Below are 18493 nucleotides of genomic sequence, written 5' to 3' on the forward strand. Positions count from 1 at the left end.
TGGTGGTACAAATTCTAAGTTTGTAATTATTCAAATGACCAAAAAGGACCAGACACACAATGAACCTTGGGCTCTTGGGGCGATAGCCTACTTTGGTAATCTGGCCTTGTCTATATATGAAGTGTATATGTCTGATTATGTAGCAACAATCAATAAAATAAAGAAATTCAATAAAGTTGGACACACATTTGTTTAATAATGTAATGTTTTTGCTTTCTATCTGTTTTTTATATTTAATGTTTGTGTTTATTTTAAATGACAGCCATTTCCTGCTGTGTTTTATTTTGCATATCGAAAGTAATTGTGATTTTTTTCTGATGTGTTACTTTAATATTAATTAATTCTATTTTCTAATAAAGAGAACGTGATACATGAATAAAACCTAGTTGCCAGTTAATTCTTGTGTTATTGCCATTGGCGATTGTTATCTGATGTCTTGTATGACTCTGTTTCTATTAGTTTTTCTGTTGTCACTTGATTTTTGTTTGTCTGACTTTATATTTGTTTCACTGTGGTCATGGTGTCTTGACTGGTTGTGTTAGGTCTGACTGATTTTGTTCTCTGGTCTCGAAAAATAAATCTTGATAGTGAAACTAGATAACATACTGTCCTTGAATATTAAAATATAATTAACTGTACTGTATTCATTTGCATCATATTGAATATTTAATATAACATATTGTTTGTATTTCATCTTTTGCATTTTTTATATTAGATAAGCTATTGTTATATCGGTCAGGCACAGTACAAACATGTTTTGTCAAAAGGCTTCAAAGTTCAACAAATAATCTAAAAAAATGTAAATCTATAATAGTTCATAGATCACTTTTTAATCTAACAAATCTATAACTCTTAATCTGCAAATATGTGTAATACATGTACACATACATTTATCTTGTGTTGTTCTTTAACAACAATTCTTTTTGTAGAAGTGTAAAAAATATATCAAATATGTTATTCCAAGGGACATACATGATGGGGTCCCAGGTATAAAACAATTGTTTAAACCTCTGGCCTTAGAGACAAAATAAAAACTTGCAACAGAATATATTTATGTCTAGTTCACTCCTACTGCCTGATTATATAAAGCTAGTAACACACAACCAACACTTTGCAGTCAATGACCTGTCTTTAAATGTAATGTTTTTTATACAGTAATTAAACAACTGTTCTCCCCTCTACATCCAGCAGATGGCGTCATTGTGTCGTTGAAACGGCTGCTTTCTCTTATTATGCACGTGTGTGTGTGCGCGTGTGTGTGCAGTAGAGAGAAGGGGGGGGGGGGACTTGCTGTCCGGTGTTTTAGCCAGATAGCAGCTAAGCTGTGCTGTGCCAGCAGCGGCTAGAAAGATGCACACAGCTAGTGCTGTGTACAATATAAAGGTGCCTGAAAGCTAATATATGTTTAATTCACTGCTGTTTCTGGACGATACGGACGCTAGCAGAAATGGCCGGAATTATTAAAAAGCAAATTTTGAAACATTTGACAAGGTAAGTGTCATCTTTGACGTTTGTGTTAGCCACAGTTAGCCCGACGGGTTGATGGTTTTTAACGTTACTGCCGACAACACAACAAACGTTAGTTTGCTAGTATTTGCTATCTAACGTTAAGCTAGCTGCATTGATTTCCACGTTGGTTATTAACTAGCTTAACACAGAAGCAGACACATGAGCATTAGGAGAGTTGACAGGGACAGTGAACAAACCAGTTCAACCAGATGAGACCGTTAACCAAATCACTTTCCCCACTGTATTCTTAATTCTGTTATATGCTACACACTGCTTTTGATACTTTCTTTAGAAAGCTAGATTTAATGGGGCCTAAAACCTTCCTTTACTGTACCCCACTACTTAATTTGTCTTGTTATATCACTTAACGTCAAAGGGCAGTCATTACTTTACAATTGAAACGTGAAAAGCTGTCTCTGAAGTATTCTATCCATCTATCATCTATCCATCTATCATCTATCATCTATCCATCTATCATCTATCATCTATCTATCTATCTATCTATCTATCTATCTATCTATCTATCTATCTATCTATCTATCATCTATCCATCTATCTATCTATCTATCTATCTATCTATCTATCTATCTATCTATCTATCTATCTATCTATCTATCATCTATCTATCATCTATATATCTATCTATCTATCTATCTATCATCTATCTATCTATCATCTATCTATCTATCATCTATCTATCTATCTATCTATCCATTTATCATCTATCATCTATCATCTATCATCTATCCATCTATCATCTATCATCCATCTATCTATCCATCTATCATCTATCATCCATCTATCTATCCATTTATCATCTATCTATCCATCTATCATCTATCCATCTATCATCTATCCATCTATCATCCATCTATCTATCCATTTATCATCTATCATCTATCCATCTATCATCTATCTATCTATCCATCTATCATCTATCCATCTATCATCTATCCATCTATCTATCTATCCATCTATCATCTATCCATCTATCTATCTATCCATCTATCTATCTATCCATCTATCATCTATCCATCTATCATCTATCATCTATCTATCTATCCATCTATCTATCTATCTATCTATCTATCTATCTATCTATCTATCCATCTATCATCTATCCATCTATCATCTATCCATCAGGTTTCTTACTTATTTCTTATGCTCAGTGCAGCTACAACACAATGCCATCTCCTCAAGGAGAAAGAAACATTATTGGAGGAAATAATGTAGCTTTTGCATCTTGTATGTAATAAAATCTAGTAGTTTTAGCCCCATCACTTACTGTATTTTCCACACTGCTGTACATTAACACATATTGTATTCCTGTCACTTTCATCATCCTCCCCAGAGCTGACTGCACCCTTTTCCTCTATACCTGTTCTAACTTCCTCTTTATGTGATGCTGCTGCTCACATGAGCCTGCTCCTCCTTTTTTAATGTATTATTACATCAGAACATGTTTAATTTTCTGTTGCTGTTACTTTGGTGCTGCTGACAGTTAAGAAATTAATTTGGGTGTGAGAGTCTTTCAAAGGTGTTTTTACTCCAGCCGGAAGAGGTGAAGGCTAAAGATTATCATGACACTGGACAATAGCTGTGTGCTAAATCAGAGGCTTTCTTCTATTTGACTGACTCATATTCGCCTCCCCTGTGTTGTCTCTGTCACTGAATAATTAAAACAACTATTTGCACCATAGGACACAGCGGACGCGTTATTGTTGCTGACCATAGCTTGTTCTTAGATGGGAAATTGGGTTTGTAGTCGAAGCGTCTCTTCAGTCTGACTCTGTGTCGCAGTATTCTTATAACAGTATGGTTATTTTAAGCCCGACAGGATGACGATCAGATCAAATAATCAGTTTTAACCCACCTGCAATGCATTCCTAGTCTAGAATCTTTATATACAGTTCATAGCCACTGTATCTGTTGCTGTAAACATACAAACTGAGCGTAAAAACGTACATACAATGGACTTCTTAAGCTAAATAGACCACTTCAAGGGGGATTCTTTTTGTTTTAATCGTCTGAGAACGATCTCTGCATTGTTTAATTGTAAAACCAAACATTTGTGCTTTTGGCAAAGGTTGTACAATGACTTCTTTCTTGCCTCTTGATAAGCTCTGGGATTTCTGTACTCGGTGAACCATGCTAATCCGAGTAATTAGTTTATATTTCTAGCTTTTACAAATAATAGTGCCACAATTCAGTAGTCTTAACGCTCAAGTTGGTCTAAATTATTAACACCGCCAAATCAATTCTTTATATTCTGCCAATCCAAAAGGTAAGTGTATTAAAATGCAAGCTGTTTAGTATTTTCGCACATGTGAACTCACCTCGAGCATGACTCATTAAAGGCCCTTGAAGAGTGTGGGAGTTGATATGAAATGAAAGCAGTAGCCCAGGTTTTGTCCACAAAAGAAGTATTGAGCTGTTATTTAGTTGCTCAGAGTCAAAGAGAAGTTTAAGCTTTGACTGTCGTATCAGGTGCAGCATGGTGTTAAGGCCAAACCATGTTAAATGTGTTGGACCACATTCACATGTCGTCTCATCAGTTTAATTTATATTATTAATCAATCTGTGAGTCGCGATGTGCAGAAAGCAGCCGACTAAATGTCAAGCAAGAACCGTGTCTCTTGGCCATATGTCTGAAATGTCATGTATAGATTTGCAAGAACAGTGTTCAGTCATGTGGTGAATATGAAATTAAGATACTTAACAAATTGATTTGCGCCGATTTGCTGCTATATTCACAGTGTGTGGGGTTGTAGCCTATTACTGGCTGTTGTAGATCGCTACATTAGCATTCTCGGAGTGGTTAACCTAGATAGGATCTACAGCTGTGCGGCTCTAGTAAGGATGCTGCTGTGGTTTCTCAGGATGACTCATTCAGTTGCACTACTTCAAAAAAGCATCTTAGCCAAGCTGCATAATTTAATTTTGTGTATTTCTGTCTCCCAGATCATCAGTGACGTACTGATGATGTCAGGTGTTTCCTTTTTAGTTACAATTATATGAGCCTCCTCCAGAGTAAGTAAGTATTCACTGGTCTCCTTTCCTCAGGTTCACCAAGAATCTGTCCCCGGACAAGATTAATCTAAGTACGTTGAAGGGGGAGGGGCAGCTGTCCAACCTTGAGCTTGATGAAGAGGTTCTGCAGAACATGCTTGACTTGCCTACCTGGCTGGCTGTCACTCGGGTCTACTGCAACAAAGCCGCCATCAGGGTACGTTGTTATTGTCTAGTCAAACATGATTGTGTAGCTTGTTTGACAGGTGAGGCTTATCTAAGAAGATGGAAACAGAAAGCCGGTACAGAAAAACAACATAAATCATGTCAATCGTCACATAGTTAATTGTCAAACTAAACGAGGGGGTTCTGTGTATTATTGCCAAAGAGCTTTTAACATTCAGAGTCCATAGATTGGTATAGGAGATGAGCAGTGGCTGTACCACGGAGATGAGCGCTGCTGGAGGCACTACTGCGAACGTTATGATCCTTTCAGACCAGCACTGGTTATTGGTACTAGAGAGGCAAGCCATGATTCAGAGGGACACAAAAGGCCAGAGGCCAGAGTGATCCTGAGAGAAACTGGCTGGTGTGCATTGAGCTGTCAGGATGAGGGACGCACGATATGGATTTATTTTACCCGAAACCGATAATTACCAGCTTCTCATGGCCGATACCGATAATTTCACATTTTTGTATTCCAAAAAGATGTTCATAACCTGTAGTTTAAGCACACCTGACGGTAAGAAAGCCTAAGATTTAATGAGCAAAGAAGGATCATTTAAGATTCCATAGCTCCGACCTAACCAAATGTAACTGACATCACTTTTGATTTAGGCCTACTGTGTATTGTGCATCGTGATGGATGGTTTGTGTTCAGTATAATTTTGGGTGGTCAGCAGTCAGTGCTAGTTGTCTATGTATGTTAGTCATCTACAGACATCAGTTTTCATTGCTAGGCAAATAACACACAACATCATCTAATAACCACAGGAAGCTGACTGCTTGCATCACTGCTTTAAAAAGTCAAAGGTCTTGCAAATGTAAATGTAGTAATTACTATTTATTGTGATTCATTGGCCCCAAATGTTGTCAAGCGCTGCAAAAGCTTTTGTGTTTTCTATGACTTAGATAAGTGTGTCAAAACAGTAATGCAGCCACTTCCCTTTTTAAAGCTTAGGAAAACCATTATAATCAAAGAGTTCCTGTCCTCAGAAACCATCCACACATCCCACATACCTATAAACATGTGAACACTCATGTTTATAGGCTGGTCTTTATTGAATCTTTAGTTTTGTATTGTTAACTGTATTAAATATGTCATTTTATGTACTTAATGTACCTCCTTTTGTATTTGATTCATCCCCTTTGTTTCTCATATCCTCTTATTTTAGTTCATGATATTGGATGTGCTAAGTAGAAATTGCAGTATGATAGATATTACAGCGAGGCAGTTATTGTTGTAGCGCTTGCGTCACATTGCAGGAGCTTGATGCTCACTGTGCCCTTGTGCCCTGTGAATGTTAAACAGTGCAGAATGCTGTGGCGAGTGTTTGTGACTGACTCTGCGGACCTTGCTGTCCTGTCTTTTCAGATACAATGGACAAAGTTGAAAACAAGCCCCATCTGTCTGGTAAGAATGATGTTATTTTTGTCCTTCCCCAAAGTTCTTGCACATTTCTGCAACCCTAAGCCTCTCCCTTTAATCCAAAAATAACTTTGGCATGACCCTGCGTGGTTGCTTTTACTGTTGTATTACACTGCTCCATAGGTTGTATTCTCTGTCCTGTTAATGTTATTTCTTTATCAATCATTGCAGTATTACAGTTTCCTCTTTTTGTGCAGTTCTTGGATAAGGTAGAGGTAGAAATGAGGACATGTGAGGAGCCACGTCCCCCAAATGGACCCTCTCCTATAGCTATTACAGCAGGCCAGAGGTAAACCTGCATACATGTTGTGTTAAGCCTACATATCTTGACTACTACATCCAATCTCATGTATATGGTGATTGCCTTCGCTCATGTTTACATTGTGTATTTACAGCGAGTACGGCTTCGCAGAGAAAGTGGTGGAGGGCATGTCTGTTAGGATCAACTCCATTACCATCAAGGTGCAGGCTCGTGCCTTCCACGCCTCCTTCGAGCTCTGGCAATTACAAGGCAACAGCCTCAACCCCAAATGGCAGAGCAGTGACCTCCGCTACACACGCGTCACCGACCCAAAGAGAGGAGAGGTACGGTGCCCCTTCTCACCGGGCTTTAGCACGGCCTTGTCTGGAAGTTGGATGCAATGCCCAACTGAATACAATGCTTTGCCACAGAAGCAGTTTGTGCTCATTAGGATGCAGTAAATCAGTTAATTAAGCCAATTGCTTTGGTTTTTTCCTTAGTTGCAGGGACTATTTTGAGATGAACAACCTTTCAGAATGAGGTCTTGTAATGCGTCCATTGCCTTGTCTAATAACAACCAATGGCCTTGCCACACCGATACCAATTTCATATAAGCGTGTGTTTTTTGTCTCTATTGTGTTTTTTGTTTTTGACCATAGCTGGACGCGTTGGTATGTTCATTGTTTCAATCAGGTGTTGACATTCAAAGAAATAAACTGGCAGAGTCTACGAATCGAGGCCGATGCCATTGAGAGTGACGACCAGGATCTTGGAAGCACCCCACTGCGTCTCATCACCAACCAGGGACGCATTCGCATCGCTCTGAAACGCAGAGTAAGACTGTTTTTGTACCATTCATATACTATTCTGTCAAAGATCACAAACTTGGCCTCATCTAAATTGCAAACTATTTGTCTTCATTGTTGTGTCCAGATAAAGGACTGTAATGTGCTGGCATCCAAACTGCTTTTCATTCTGGACGACCTGCTGTGGGTGCTGACGGACTCTCAGCTCAAAGCCATCATCCATTACGCCAAATCTCTCAGCGAGGCCATGGAGAAGTCTGCCCAGCAGAGGAAGAGCAGGACTGCAGAATCCCTACAGGTCCGGCCTCCTTCCTGCTCATGAATGTTTTGGTGTGAAGGGAAATAATACACCTGCAACAGGATATGAGATCAGTCTCCTACTTGACATGTTAAAATGTCTTCCTTTAGAAAAGGCCTATATGAGACAACTGTATCCCTCTAAAGCTTTATCTGTTTCTATCTTCAACCCTCAAGGTTAATGTTGCTTAATCTTTGCAGCCTTTTTATGCATTCCTTTGTGTCTCTGTGTCGCAACTTCTAAACTGCCCTTACCCCACAGACATAGTACATTTCTTTCCAGCTCAAACGTGGCTAAGACTCCAGATTTATTGTTTTTTTTATGTACAAATCTTTAAAGCTGCCAGGAAAGCAAAATACAAGAGAAACGACACACTTACACAACTTCTTTAAATAAATAAGTGTGAATGCCACATCAGCTTGTTTCTACATGATGTATCAATAAAGTTACACATTGTATTTATGTTGCAAGATACATTCTCTTCATTTTGTCAAATCATCTTGGTAATTTAGATGTTTGACCTCTTCCGTGTTTTAGACTGCTCCTCCATCGCCTGGCCTCCACAACCTTTGGACAGAGCCCCCACCCGCCCCTACTGGCACCCCCAGCAACACAAGTCAATACTTTGATCTCTATGATGTCAAGGAGTCTTCTTACCACACCTTCATATCCCGCTTGGATTTACACATATGCAACGACAGTTCTTCAGCGGATGATGGTGAGTTAGAAAACCGCCATGTGCCAAAACACGATCACGTCTTTATTGCATTTGAAGGATCATTTTTTTAAAGCTTTGTTTTTGAATCGTGATATTGCACAGATGAAGCTCCACCTCCGGGCTTGCAAGGTGCCATGCAGCTGACATTCAGGAAGCTGGGTTTTGACTACTATCCTGTCCACAGACCTGGTGAGTTTGACGGCTTTCTCTCACTATAATTTTACCGCAGTTCACCCGGAGGCTTTGTCCCGCTCCCACTTTAACAGCATTCATTCGGGACTAGCTGTTCGGAGGATTTTCTACTCAAGCAGACTAATGGCCTGGGAGAGTGTGCCCAGTGCCATTATTCTTTGTGGAATTCCTGAAGTGTAGAATGTGGAGCAGCAGAGTCGCCGCCGGAGCCGATTATGGTCAATTAAACACAGAAAAAACCTTTTACTTTGCTATTCTGTTTGATTAAAAATGACGCTCTTTGAAGTGAAATATAAAAAAATAAAGATGCGTGTATCAACACAGAAGGATTTTATACACGGTTTATATGACCTCACATCCAGCTTTGAAAAATGGCCAAGTTTGTTGACACATGCAAGGAATTTGACTTCAGTTCTCAGATTCTCATTAAACTTTACAGGACGATGCAGATATCGATAAAGCGATAAAACAAATATAAGCAAACTTAAACATATAGCCGTTTTTTGTCTTAGTCCTGTGTCAAATGTCCTCATTTGTTTTTAAAAAATGATATTTAATCCTTGTCGTCCTGTTTTTTTTTCTTTAAAGTCTGGACATTTTAGTCTTATGTTGACATTTTAGGCTTTTTTTAGTCCTCAGATTATATTGAACGTTTTACTTAATTTAGACAAAATATCGTCTTGTTTCTTTCCCCAAAGCGTGTGTGGTCATTGTTAACTAAGTAAGTAAGTTGCTCCTGATGGACTCATTGTGTGCTGCTGCTGTAGTCTTCAGTGTTTACCCTACCATTGTCTTGTCTTGTCTACATTTTAGTCTCGCCTTTTTTCATCAACAATATTGCACATTGATGAAGTCGCAGTTAGTGTTTAATGACCTCGGTGCCGTCTCATCAATGTCTTGTTTTAGTCATGGAAAAAAAGTGTGATGACAAACTTATTCAGTCATAGTTTTCGTTAAAGGAATGAACACTTGCATACAGATATGAGCTGAACAATAAGCAGCGCATAAGGTTTTCTTTTTTTCAGAGGAAATTATTGTGAAGCTTTGTTTGGTTGCTGAATCATAATTCCCTCCTTCTGCTGCTCTAATACAGCGGATGGATGTCAGCACTGGGAACGCCACAGTGGAGCCATGGAGGCTCAGGCCCAGTGGGCTGGGAAACTGCTGCAGGAGTACCAGAGGAGAGCACAGGCTTCTGGGTTCCCTGGGCCACACCCTGAGGCGCCCCAGCCAACAAAGGACTCCTCAGCAAAGACAGTTCAAGGTATGAGCGCAGAATTAATGTAAAAGTTTGTCTTGTTATAGGAAATCTATTTCTCTTGTGACAGCTTCAAACAGATAAATTCCACAGATCGACATGAAAACTTGATCGCCTTCACTAAACAACAAAAGACCAAACAGTAGCAACAATGAAACTATTGAGCGGTCCCCAGATACATCAACACATGGCTCAGGAACAGCAACATCCTTATGATGAGAAAGATACAAATCTAATCTGTAAAAACATTTCTGAAGTGTTCCTAATTAACTCGGAAGCAGACTTGCTCTTTGTAAAAGAGTCATTTCTGCTTGTCACAAAGTGTTTTCTCTCCCGTGCACATGCTTTAGATGGACTGTCCAGTCCCAAGTCAAGTCACTCTCACACAGAGCAGGCCTCAGGCAGGAACTGTGCCACAGCTCCTTCAGGGTCATCACTGAAGAGGCTGCGCTCCAGCTGCGTGGTGGTCAGGATGGATGACGTGGACATTCACCAGGCAAGCTTTAATGTACAACTGATTTGATTTAGCTGCTCTAGCAGAAGCCTTACTTCAATAAAGGAACTGAGGGACTTTTGTTCGTCAGTGGAAGCAGTCAGGCAGAACCTCTGACGAGGCTAGAAGTCGCTTTGCATTTAGAAACTCTCAGCAGTAACAAAGCAGATGGTATTAATATTGAGGAAACAAGTATATAATTGTAACATTTTAAATGGAGCTAATCAAGCAGCCACATAAGTGATGATCTACAGTGGATCATACAACAGGGACATATCGGCAACTCTACCCGCTCTTAAAGAAATGACGCATAAAAACAGACGTCACCATCTATTACACAGTCAATAGTCACCACCAGCTCCCTAATGTGGATTGCATTCATGACGTGACACGTTTATCACGATGGTGCCTAAGTAAGGCGACTTGAACGTACATGGAGACGCATGATTATTTTTGAGAAGAAAATGTTTGTATACTATTGGCTCTTCTGCAAAGTTGTAGCGCCATGGTTAACTGACACGCGTGTCATGTGTGCTCATCACTTCCAGTTAGCTCGAACCGTCCCCTGACAGAGGGGAAGTCTCTCTGTCAGATCGCTGTTCTGTTATAATGACGGGATTAAGTGTAAATGCATCAAATTGCCCTTTTTGGGAAACTTGTTACAACAGATTAAGACCATACTTGTGTAATTATGGCCGTACCAACTACTACAGCCGTGTAATACTTCTGGAAGTTTTATACAAAGTGATTCAGTGAGAACAGAGTAAGTTACTCCACATGGCTGCTCCAGTGCCTCTTCATCTGAGACTGGAGAAACCCCCCTGCCACTTCAAATCACACACTGGTTCTGCAATTTCACTTTGGACTTTTTACACTTTTCATCATGAAAGAAAGTAACATTTCCAGCTCTATTTAAAGTCTAAGACGCTTGAAGTTCCCCATTTGATAGAACAACAGACACCAGGGGACATTCTGTACATGTCTGGGTCTCCACCTTCATCTTATGACAGGACGGCAGTGATATTCAAACTCAGGTGGTTTACTTCTGTTATGTGCAACATACTTGTTGTTTTGTTCAGTAATTAAGTTCCTTTTCTTTCTTTGTTATTGTGCATTGAATGAAGCAGATGCATGCAAAAAAAAAGTCCCATATTTAGCGATATTTCCCCCACAGTTCTAACATCTACACTTCAAAATCCAGGTGTCTACAAGAGGCCGTCAAAACAAGAAAACACGGTCTTTTTTGTCCTGCAACCGTAAAGCTCTGCATTTGCCTGACAACGTACCAGCAGTTCATCTGCAGTTCACTGAATACTACTTTCCTGACAACACCAGCTTTTCAGGTATCTTACGCTTGCATGTATTTAACCATATTAGTTTTTTTGCTCTCAAGTTTAGATTTTGTATGAGCGATGTATGTCTGCGTCTTCCAGTGCCCACCTCGAACCTGTATGCACAGCTGAATGGCCTCCAGCTCTGTGTAGACTCAGCTAGCGTGCTGTGGATCAATCTGTTTTCTCGGGGTCTGCTGCACACCCTGGATCAGGTCAAAGCTTTCTACCATTTGCAAGACAGCAGCAGGGCTGAAGAGCATGTAGATATCCGCATGGATGCAGCTCAGCTCAAGGTAAAGACACAGCTGTTTCACATGTTAGTGGTTTTGTTCTTCTTTTATTTTCTTAAAGTATTTGTGTAGTTCATTTTTGTATGATCAGGGCTTTATGCATTTCTAACAAACGTCTGTAAATTGATGGTTGATGTGACTGTTTTTTTACCCCTCTCTATAGTTAATAATCCCCTTGGATTCTTCCATATTGGACCATCCGGAGCGTCCACAGTCCCTCTCTGTTACTGTACCCAAGATGGTTCTCAGCAACACCCGCCTCTGCCCTCATGGCTCCAGAGCTGACCTCAACAGCACCTTTGACAAGTTTGCCAGCTGCCCTTTCTTCAAGCACACACCTCCCTGCCCCTACCCCAGAGACCACAGTGCCTTCCACCCGATCCCCTCCACCTTCCTCCAGCACTCTCAAGAGACGGAGCCCCAACCTCTGGACAGAAAGCAGCTGCGATCCCAAGATGTCTGGTCTCTCAGTCTGTCCCGTGTGACCCTAGGTTTCGATGGCGCTCGGCGCTTCCCCAAAGGCAGAACCCAACCTTTTGTTGAGCCCTTCACCGTGTCTGTGTGGATGTGTCAGCCCTGCGCCTTTAAAAATGGATTATCGTCTTCCTCCTCCAGTCCCAGCCTAGCCCACCAGCCTTCTTCAGAGCAGGAAGAGGCTTCGTTTGCCTCAATCCACTTCTTGGTCCACACCATCACTCCAGTGAAGATGTGGCTCAACCACTACCAGTATGTTGCGCTGCTGAGGATGAAGGACGCCATGGCTCGTTTGGGGGCGGAGTTGGGCCGCGATCTACGAGATGTTAAGCAGGCTCAAGGCAAGAAGACAAATCCTGCTACAATTTGTCTTGCCCTTCTAGTGGACTCTGCAGAATTGGGTCTCCTGTTGCCACCAGTGTACACAGAAACTGGGGAAGAAGTCCCCCACACCCCAGAGACCGACAGCCCCAGCATAACAGACTCTGACATCTCCCCCACTCATCACTCTGCAGTGCTGGAGGACAGTGGGTTAGAAAACGGTGTGTCCTCCCTCAATACTGTCTCTGCGTTTGATCAGGATGAACAAGATGGAGTGGTGGAGGAGGCGTGTGAGGCTGTAGAGGAGGGGGATGGTTTGACAACACGGGAAGAGATCCATGTCCTCTCACCTCCAATCTCCCCCATGCTCTCCCGTGAATCGTCCAACTTTAGCCTGGAGGGAGAGCTGTCAACCGCCATCAACGTCACAAAGGATGTGACCAAAGATGCATTTAGTGCCTCGCTGGACCTGACCAAGGGGGCTTTTTCAATCACAAAGGACGCCTTCAGCATGCTGAGTCGTGGCTCGGGGATGAGTAAATTGTTCAGTCCGCAGGCAAAGTAAGTGCTGGTGCTCTCCTGCGGCGCTGTTGGCAGCATAATAGTGTTTGTGTTTACCCATACTGTGCACCACATGCTTTTACTGGCTGTCCCTTAACGACTCCCTGTGTGTTCATAGGGAGCAGGTCCAGCCTTCAGATGAGTCCTCCCCCTCCCTGGCTGCCAGCCTGCGCCACCAATCCATGAAGCAGTCGCCTTCCCAGCATTCCTTTGATAGTGCTGTCTTGGACGGCAGCCTGCCTGACGAAAATCTCTCTGTGGACAGTGATGTCAGCGACAATTTTGTTGTTCTCATGGACTCAGGTGCTTAGAACGCTGCCACATTTACAAAGCAATCGCTCTGAATTACACTCTGACATTTACTATAAGTTTCTATCGTGTTTCCAGAGTCTGTTATGGAGTCCATGCGTCCCAACAACACAGGCAGTCGAGGCAGCCCAGCCCCAGGCACAGAGGGAGGATCCTCAGCGGACCTCAGCAGCTCTCTGTCCCAAGGTTTTGAGGACGTGTCTCAGGATATGGTGGGTTACTGTTCTCATCAAACAGTTTTCATAGATAGATTGAATTACATTATCTTCCTGAACAAAGTAATATGTCATATAACTGTCATTTCAGTCCTCAGTGTTGATGCTGGTCCTGAGTGGAACAGCCTGTACTCTGGAAGTAAAGGGAGAAGACCAAGTTGTGGCTTTAGAAGCCCAGAACCTGAGCCCCGTGCAGATGGGCAATATCAGGGTATCTGACCTGCTGGCTGGCCTTGTGCAAGGTAACGCGCTTATTATTGCCATGCTGTTTGTTTCCCATCAACAATCACGTTTCTTTGTTTACTAGTCATATGCAACACTCTTTATCATTGGGTTGCTAATCATGTTTAAAAAAATAAAGAAGTTTTGGATTAAGATTTAAGAAAAAAGGGAAAATAAATCAGCATCAACCCTGGTCTATGTCCTTCTTTGTCATGGCATTGTTTTTACAGAACATATCTGTACGCTTGTCTTTAACGCTAACCAAAATCGCTCAGATATTTTCTAGCACTTTTTGCATCATCTCACATGTAGGGCCGGCAATATATCAATATTATATCGAAATCGCGATAAGAGACTAGATATCGTCTTAGATTTTGGATATTGTCACATCACACAGGTGTTGTGTTTCCCTTGTTATAAAGGATACTTTACAGAAAAGTGAAGTGATTTCCTGAACTTACCAGACTGTACTAGTTGTTGTATTATTAGCCTTTTACCCACTTCGTCATTATATCTACATTACTGACGATTATTTATTATTTCAGCCCCAGGCGGACCAGCCCAGAAGCAGGATAGGCAGGGTACCAGGGGCTCTCCAGTAGTGTGCATGCGAGCAGAAATGGGTCCATCTGCAGGCCGACACTCTGCTCAGGCCGAGTCTTTGGGCTTCCTGGAAATGAGAGTGCAAGACTGCAAGGCAGAGCTGTTGGCCTCGACAGTGGCGAACATTGGTCCTTTTCTGGAAGACGAGTTCAGTGTTGATGGTCAACCAATGAAGTTACACATGAGCAACATCACCATCACTATGAAGGTGGGTTGTTGATAGAGTCTGGATTTCGGCTCAATGCATTTGACATTATTGTGTGTATGCTATTCTCTAAGGAAATCTAATGTTGAGGACAAGACACTCTGTATACAGTGTAATACAGTACAGACTGTAATGTGTAGCCGGTGTTGAGGTATGTTGTAAATCGTCAGGATCCTTTTTCTTTCTTTTTAGGATGATAGCCCGAAGATCTACCCTACAGCCCCTCAACCTGTCCCAGCCTCATTCATAGTAGAGCAGCTGCTGCTCGAGCGCAGTGAGGATGGCATCATGAGGCTCAAAGGTGAGTAAGAAAAGAACTTGGCTCGTCAGTAGTGTGGATACACCCAAATAACAGCATGATCGTGAACCGTAAAACCACAAATACTCCAGCGTACAACATCTGCTGTGACATCGCTACAGAAAGATGAACAGAAAGTGATCTTCACCATTTCCTCTCTGATTGCAGCTGAAGGAACGGAGCCTAAAGCCTCAGCAGGTGTTCCTGTGGCTGGCCCGGACAACCCAAACCATTCCTGCTCTCTTCAACAGCAGAGCGAGGTAGGGTTGAAATATATTGCTCATTTTATTTATCAATTTTGCCATCTATGGTCATTTTTGTTCACACCTGGTTATGTACACGTAAACCTCCCAGGATATAATATACTAGACTCAATTTGTAGTCACTGATCCTGCAGACTATTTCCTCACTCAGAAAACATTCCCCAAAACACACAGTACATGAGCTCAGTGGTCGCTTTGGCCCCGTCTGTATTAGTCACAGATTAGGGAGCCAACAAACAAAAGGATCTCTTTGTTTAGTATTTTAATATGTGTGACTATCAAGTGTAACATTAATAAAGTGTGAAATCAAGACACAACTTAGTGGCTATCAAAATGAATACCAACACTGTACCAACCACGAGGCTGTGCAGCTTTTGTGTTATGATACTTGTATAGGCTCGGGTCAAGATATTCAAACCTCAGCTAGATTTCCAGGTTCTACTCTACTACTTAAATCTGCAGTGATGTGCCTCTGTCTGTTTTAAATACAGCTGTAATACTGATGTCCTGTTGCTGGTCAGCTCTAACACAGAGATGTGTCTGAGCAATGATATTGTAATTACACCTGTTGCTGTTCGGCAGAATCTGATATCCGCCCACTTGGCGTGCAGCGCCTTGCCAGACGTGTGCATTAGCTGTAGCTGAAACTAACCAATCCAATCATCCGTTACAGAGACAAACCCTGGAGTCCCAGCTCTCCGATGCCCGGGCTGCTCTCACCCAGGCCCTCAGTGAAAGAGAATGCCTCCTTCTGGAAGTCATGAAGCATGACCCCACGTTTACTCTCTGAGCCTCTCTGTCTTCCACCACTGAACCTACTGCCTCACTGCTCCTGCTTGAGGAACAGCGAGGGGATGCATCAGGCTGAAAGTCAGGAACCAGCAAGACTCAATAAAAGCATGTTTGGACATTGGACATGTTTGGAAAAAAGAAGATAAACACAAGTTGTGGCTCTGCACTATAATACTGTTCAATAGATACAGGAAGAGCCCCTATAACAAGTACTAAAATGAGACGCTAGTGAACTTACTTACAGGTACGTTAATGGTACTACTTTTTAATCTGGTAGTCTAGATATTCCTCACTGCTGTACTTATTTCTCATCCAAAATCGGCGTGGACAGTAAACTCATTGTGTGGTTTCAGTGTTTGTCACACAGCATGCAAGGGTAAATATCAAGTTTTAATGTTCTTGTGTTCTGGAAATGTTGAGTTGAGCACATGCCAAAACCTCCTCTTCACATGCACTGACACTGCCAGACAGCTGCTGGTCCACGAGTCGCTCCCTCTACAAAACACAAATTAATGTCCAGCATGCTTTGTGACTCGTACTAATGTACACGTAGCACATTTACAGATACACTCTCACACCGTTATATACACTTAGTAATGTAGAATACTTCCTTTTAGGTGTGTGTTCCTTTTCATTTAGAAGTATTATGACAATATTATCAGCTGTTACTTGTTGAAAATGTGTTGATGAGTTGGGGAAAACGTGCACTACTTCTTTTTTTTTTTTTTTTTTTTTTTTAAAGAAGCAAAACTTCACTACTTTCACTGAGACGGATGCTTCTCTTTCCACCTTGCTTGCTTTAGCACCACCAGGGTGGAATGGTTTCACACTCGTATCAAGTTCTCAAGAAGCAGGTTGAACCAATCCCCAGTGTTATTTGTCTTTGAGTCGTGAGACGTTCGTCGTGCTTCTTTTGTACTGTGACACAATGTGCGCTGTGGCCGAATGTCCACTGAAGACGAGACGCCTTCTGATCTCTCCCTCGGCTGCGGAGAGCAGGGTGCACAGTCGCTCCAGTACTGTAACTGTGTTAGTCTTTTCACTCAAACTCTTTTAAAGAGGTTATGGATTATACCAACTACCAGAGTTATAATACTTGATCTCCCTTAAAACTTGTTTTGTAAGCTTGCCAGGAAACAACTCAAGACTGCTCGTGTTATTACCTCTGTGCACATTTGTCATGTATCGTGGTCATGCATTTATACGTATATTTATTTAGATTTGTCAAAGCGTGCTTTTTTTTTTGTTGCACCACAGTTACTTTACAGTGTATTTGAAGCCATATCAATCAAATAACATTTAACAAAAGGTACTTCTTGTGTGTGCGTAGTGTCATGTGACTGAATGATTTGTTTAGAGACTGTTTAACATTCATTGTATGAACGCTTTCATGAAAAAGACCTGTCTGTTACATTTTCTGCACAAATGTTCTTTTGTTGTGGTTTAGCATTTTGCCTGTGGGGGTTATGGTTATCTATTTTAATGGTTGGAAGTATTACAGCCACCTTTCACCATTCATCATTGTCCCACTGTGTGCTTGGGAGACCCCTGGTGGCTGAACTTGTCAGAGCATTCTCCATTCAAAATGTATCCTTTCTTCTTTCTTAACGTCGGTTGCCTTGCGAGCTATGAATGACAGATGTGCATTCTTCAAGAGGAATGTAAAATATTTAAGCAATATTAAGACAACTTTGTTTTGACCAAAAACATGACGAGGAACGGCAACGCTACACATTTTTGTTGTGTAATTAATTTTCACGGTAAATGTCAAAGAAAATGATTTACCTGTAAAACAGGTTTTAATGTTTTCCCCTCCACTTTATCCTGTCGGTGTAAGAAAGCAGACATACTACCCTTTAACCTCAGTATAACTTATAGTTGTGATATTCTCAGCTTTTGATGTTTTTGTTTTTGCATGGTCTGAGTAGACAAAGATACAGGTACAGAATTGAACTTCCCATGCTGGAGGCAACATGTAGCTGTAAAGCTTATCCAGTCTCCTCTGTCAGGCCTCAATGTTAAGTAGCATCCCCTTTCTGCTGACAAACTGGTGCTCTGAGTTCCATCTGCTCATAACCTGTGCTCATAACCATGCAAAGAGATGAACAGAGTGAAGCTAAAGTCACTTTGACCTGACAAATGTTGCCACTGAAAGCAGATGCATGTACTGGGGGCAATGCTGCATAGTTCATGCCTTGTGAATGACTTGCACTTGTGCGATAAATTCACTGGATTTTGCACTTGTTTTGATGTAAATCGGTATTTTTTGTCAGTTGTGTAGTTATTTTGTATTGTCTTGATCACTTCATTGAGACTAATATAAAATTGGTTCTGTGAACCAAAGCTGAGTGAAAAATAAATGATTAATTGAACACATTTCAGTTGTGCCTTTTTAAGTTTTAATAGAACATGCATGATTACATTCAAGTCTCAC

At 41.4% G+C, this 18493-nt stretch overlaps 1 protein-coding gene across 3 annotated transcripts; it reads left to right on the forward strand.

Annotated features, from left to right (window-relative positions):
- Nucleotides 1–1282: 1282 nt before the first annotated feature.
- Nucleotides 1283–18435, forward strand: bltp3a (bridge-like lipid transfer protein family member 3A). Of its 3 annotated transcripts, XM_029436359.1 has the most exons (21): nt 1283–1491; nt 4573–4735; nt 6113–6151; nt 6364–6455; nt 6562–6751; nt 7101–7241; nt 7341–7511; nt 8049–8229; nt 8332–8418; nt 9515–9685; nt 10030–10175; nt 11374–11515; nt 11606–11799; nt 11960–13152; nt 13271–13455; nt 13540–13673; nt 13768–13918; nt 14444–14709; nt 14899–15007; nt 15173–15264; nt 15941–18435. In XM_029436359.1, exons 1-21 carry the CDS (start codon nt 1448–1450, stop codon nt 16055–16057), a joined length of 4008 nt encoding a protein of 1335 aa, XP_029292219.1. In that variant the 5' UTR covers nt 1283–1447; the 3' UTR covers nt 16058–18435. The 3 variants fall into 3 exon arrangements, with proteins under 3 accessions (XP_029292219.1, XP_029292218.1, XP_029292220.1); XM_029436358.1 differs by having other exon boundaries at nt 11374–11799; XM_029436360.1 differs by lacking the exon at nt 4573–4735 and having other exon boundaries at nt 11374–11799.
- Nucleotides 18436–18493: the final 58 nt, after the last annotated feature.

The sequence above is a fragment of the Cottoperca gobio genome, chromosome 7, assembly GCF_900634415.1.
Source record: "Cottoperca gobio chromosome 7, fCotGob3.1, whole genome shotgun sequence".
NCBI lineage: Eukaryota > Metazoa > Chordata > Actinopteri > Perciformes > Bovichtidae > Cottoperca > Cottoperca gobio.

Bases quoted from the DNA above. Each gene is read 5' to 3' on its own strand.
- bltp3a (XM_029436358.1), top strand. From the start codon at position 1,448: ATGGCCGGAATTATTAAAAAGCAAATTTTGAAACATTTGACAAG. The intron at 6,456-6,561 runs GTAAACCTGCAT...GTGTATTTACAG, and splicing joins GCTATTACAGCAGGCCAGAG to CGAGTACGGCTTCGCAGAGA. The intron at 14,710-14,898 runs GTGGGTTGTTGA...CTTTCTTTTTAG, and splicing joins ACATCACCATCACTATGAAG to GATGATAGCCCGAAGATCTA.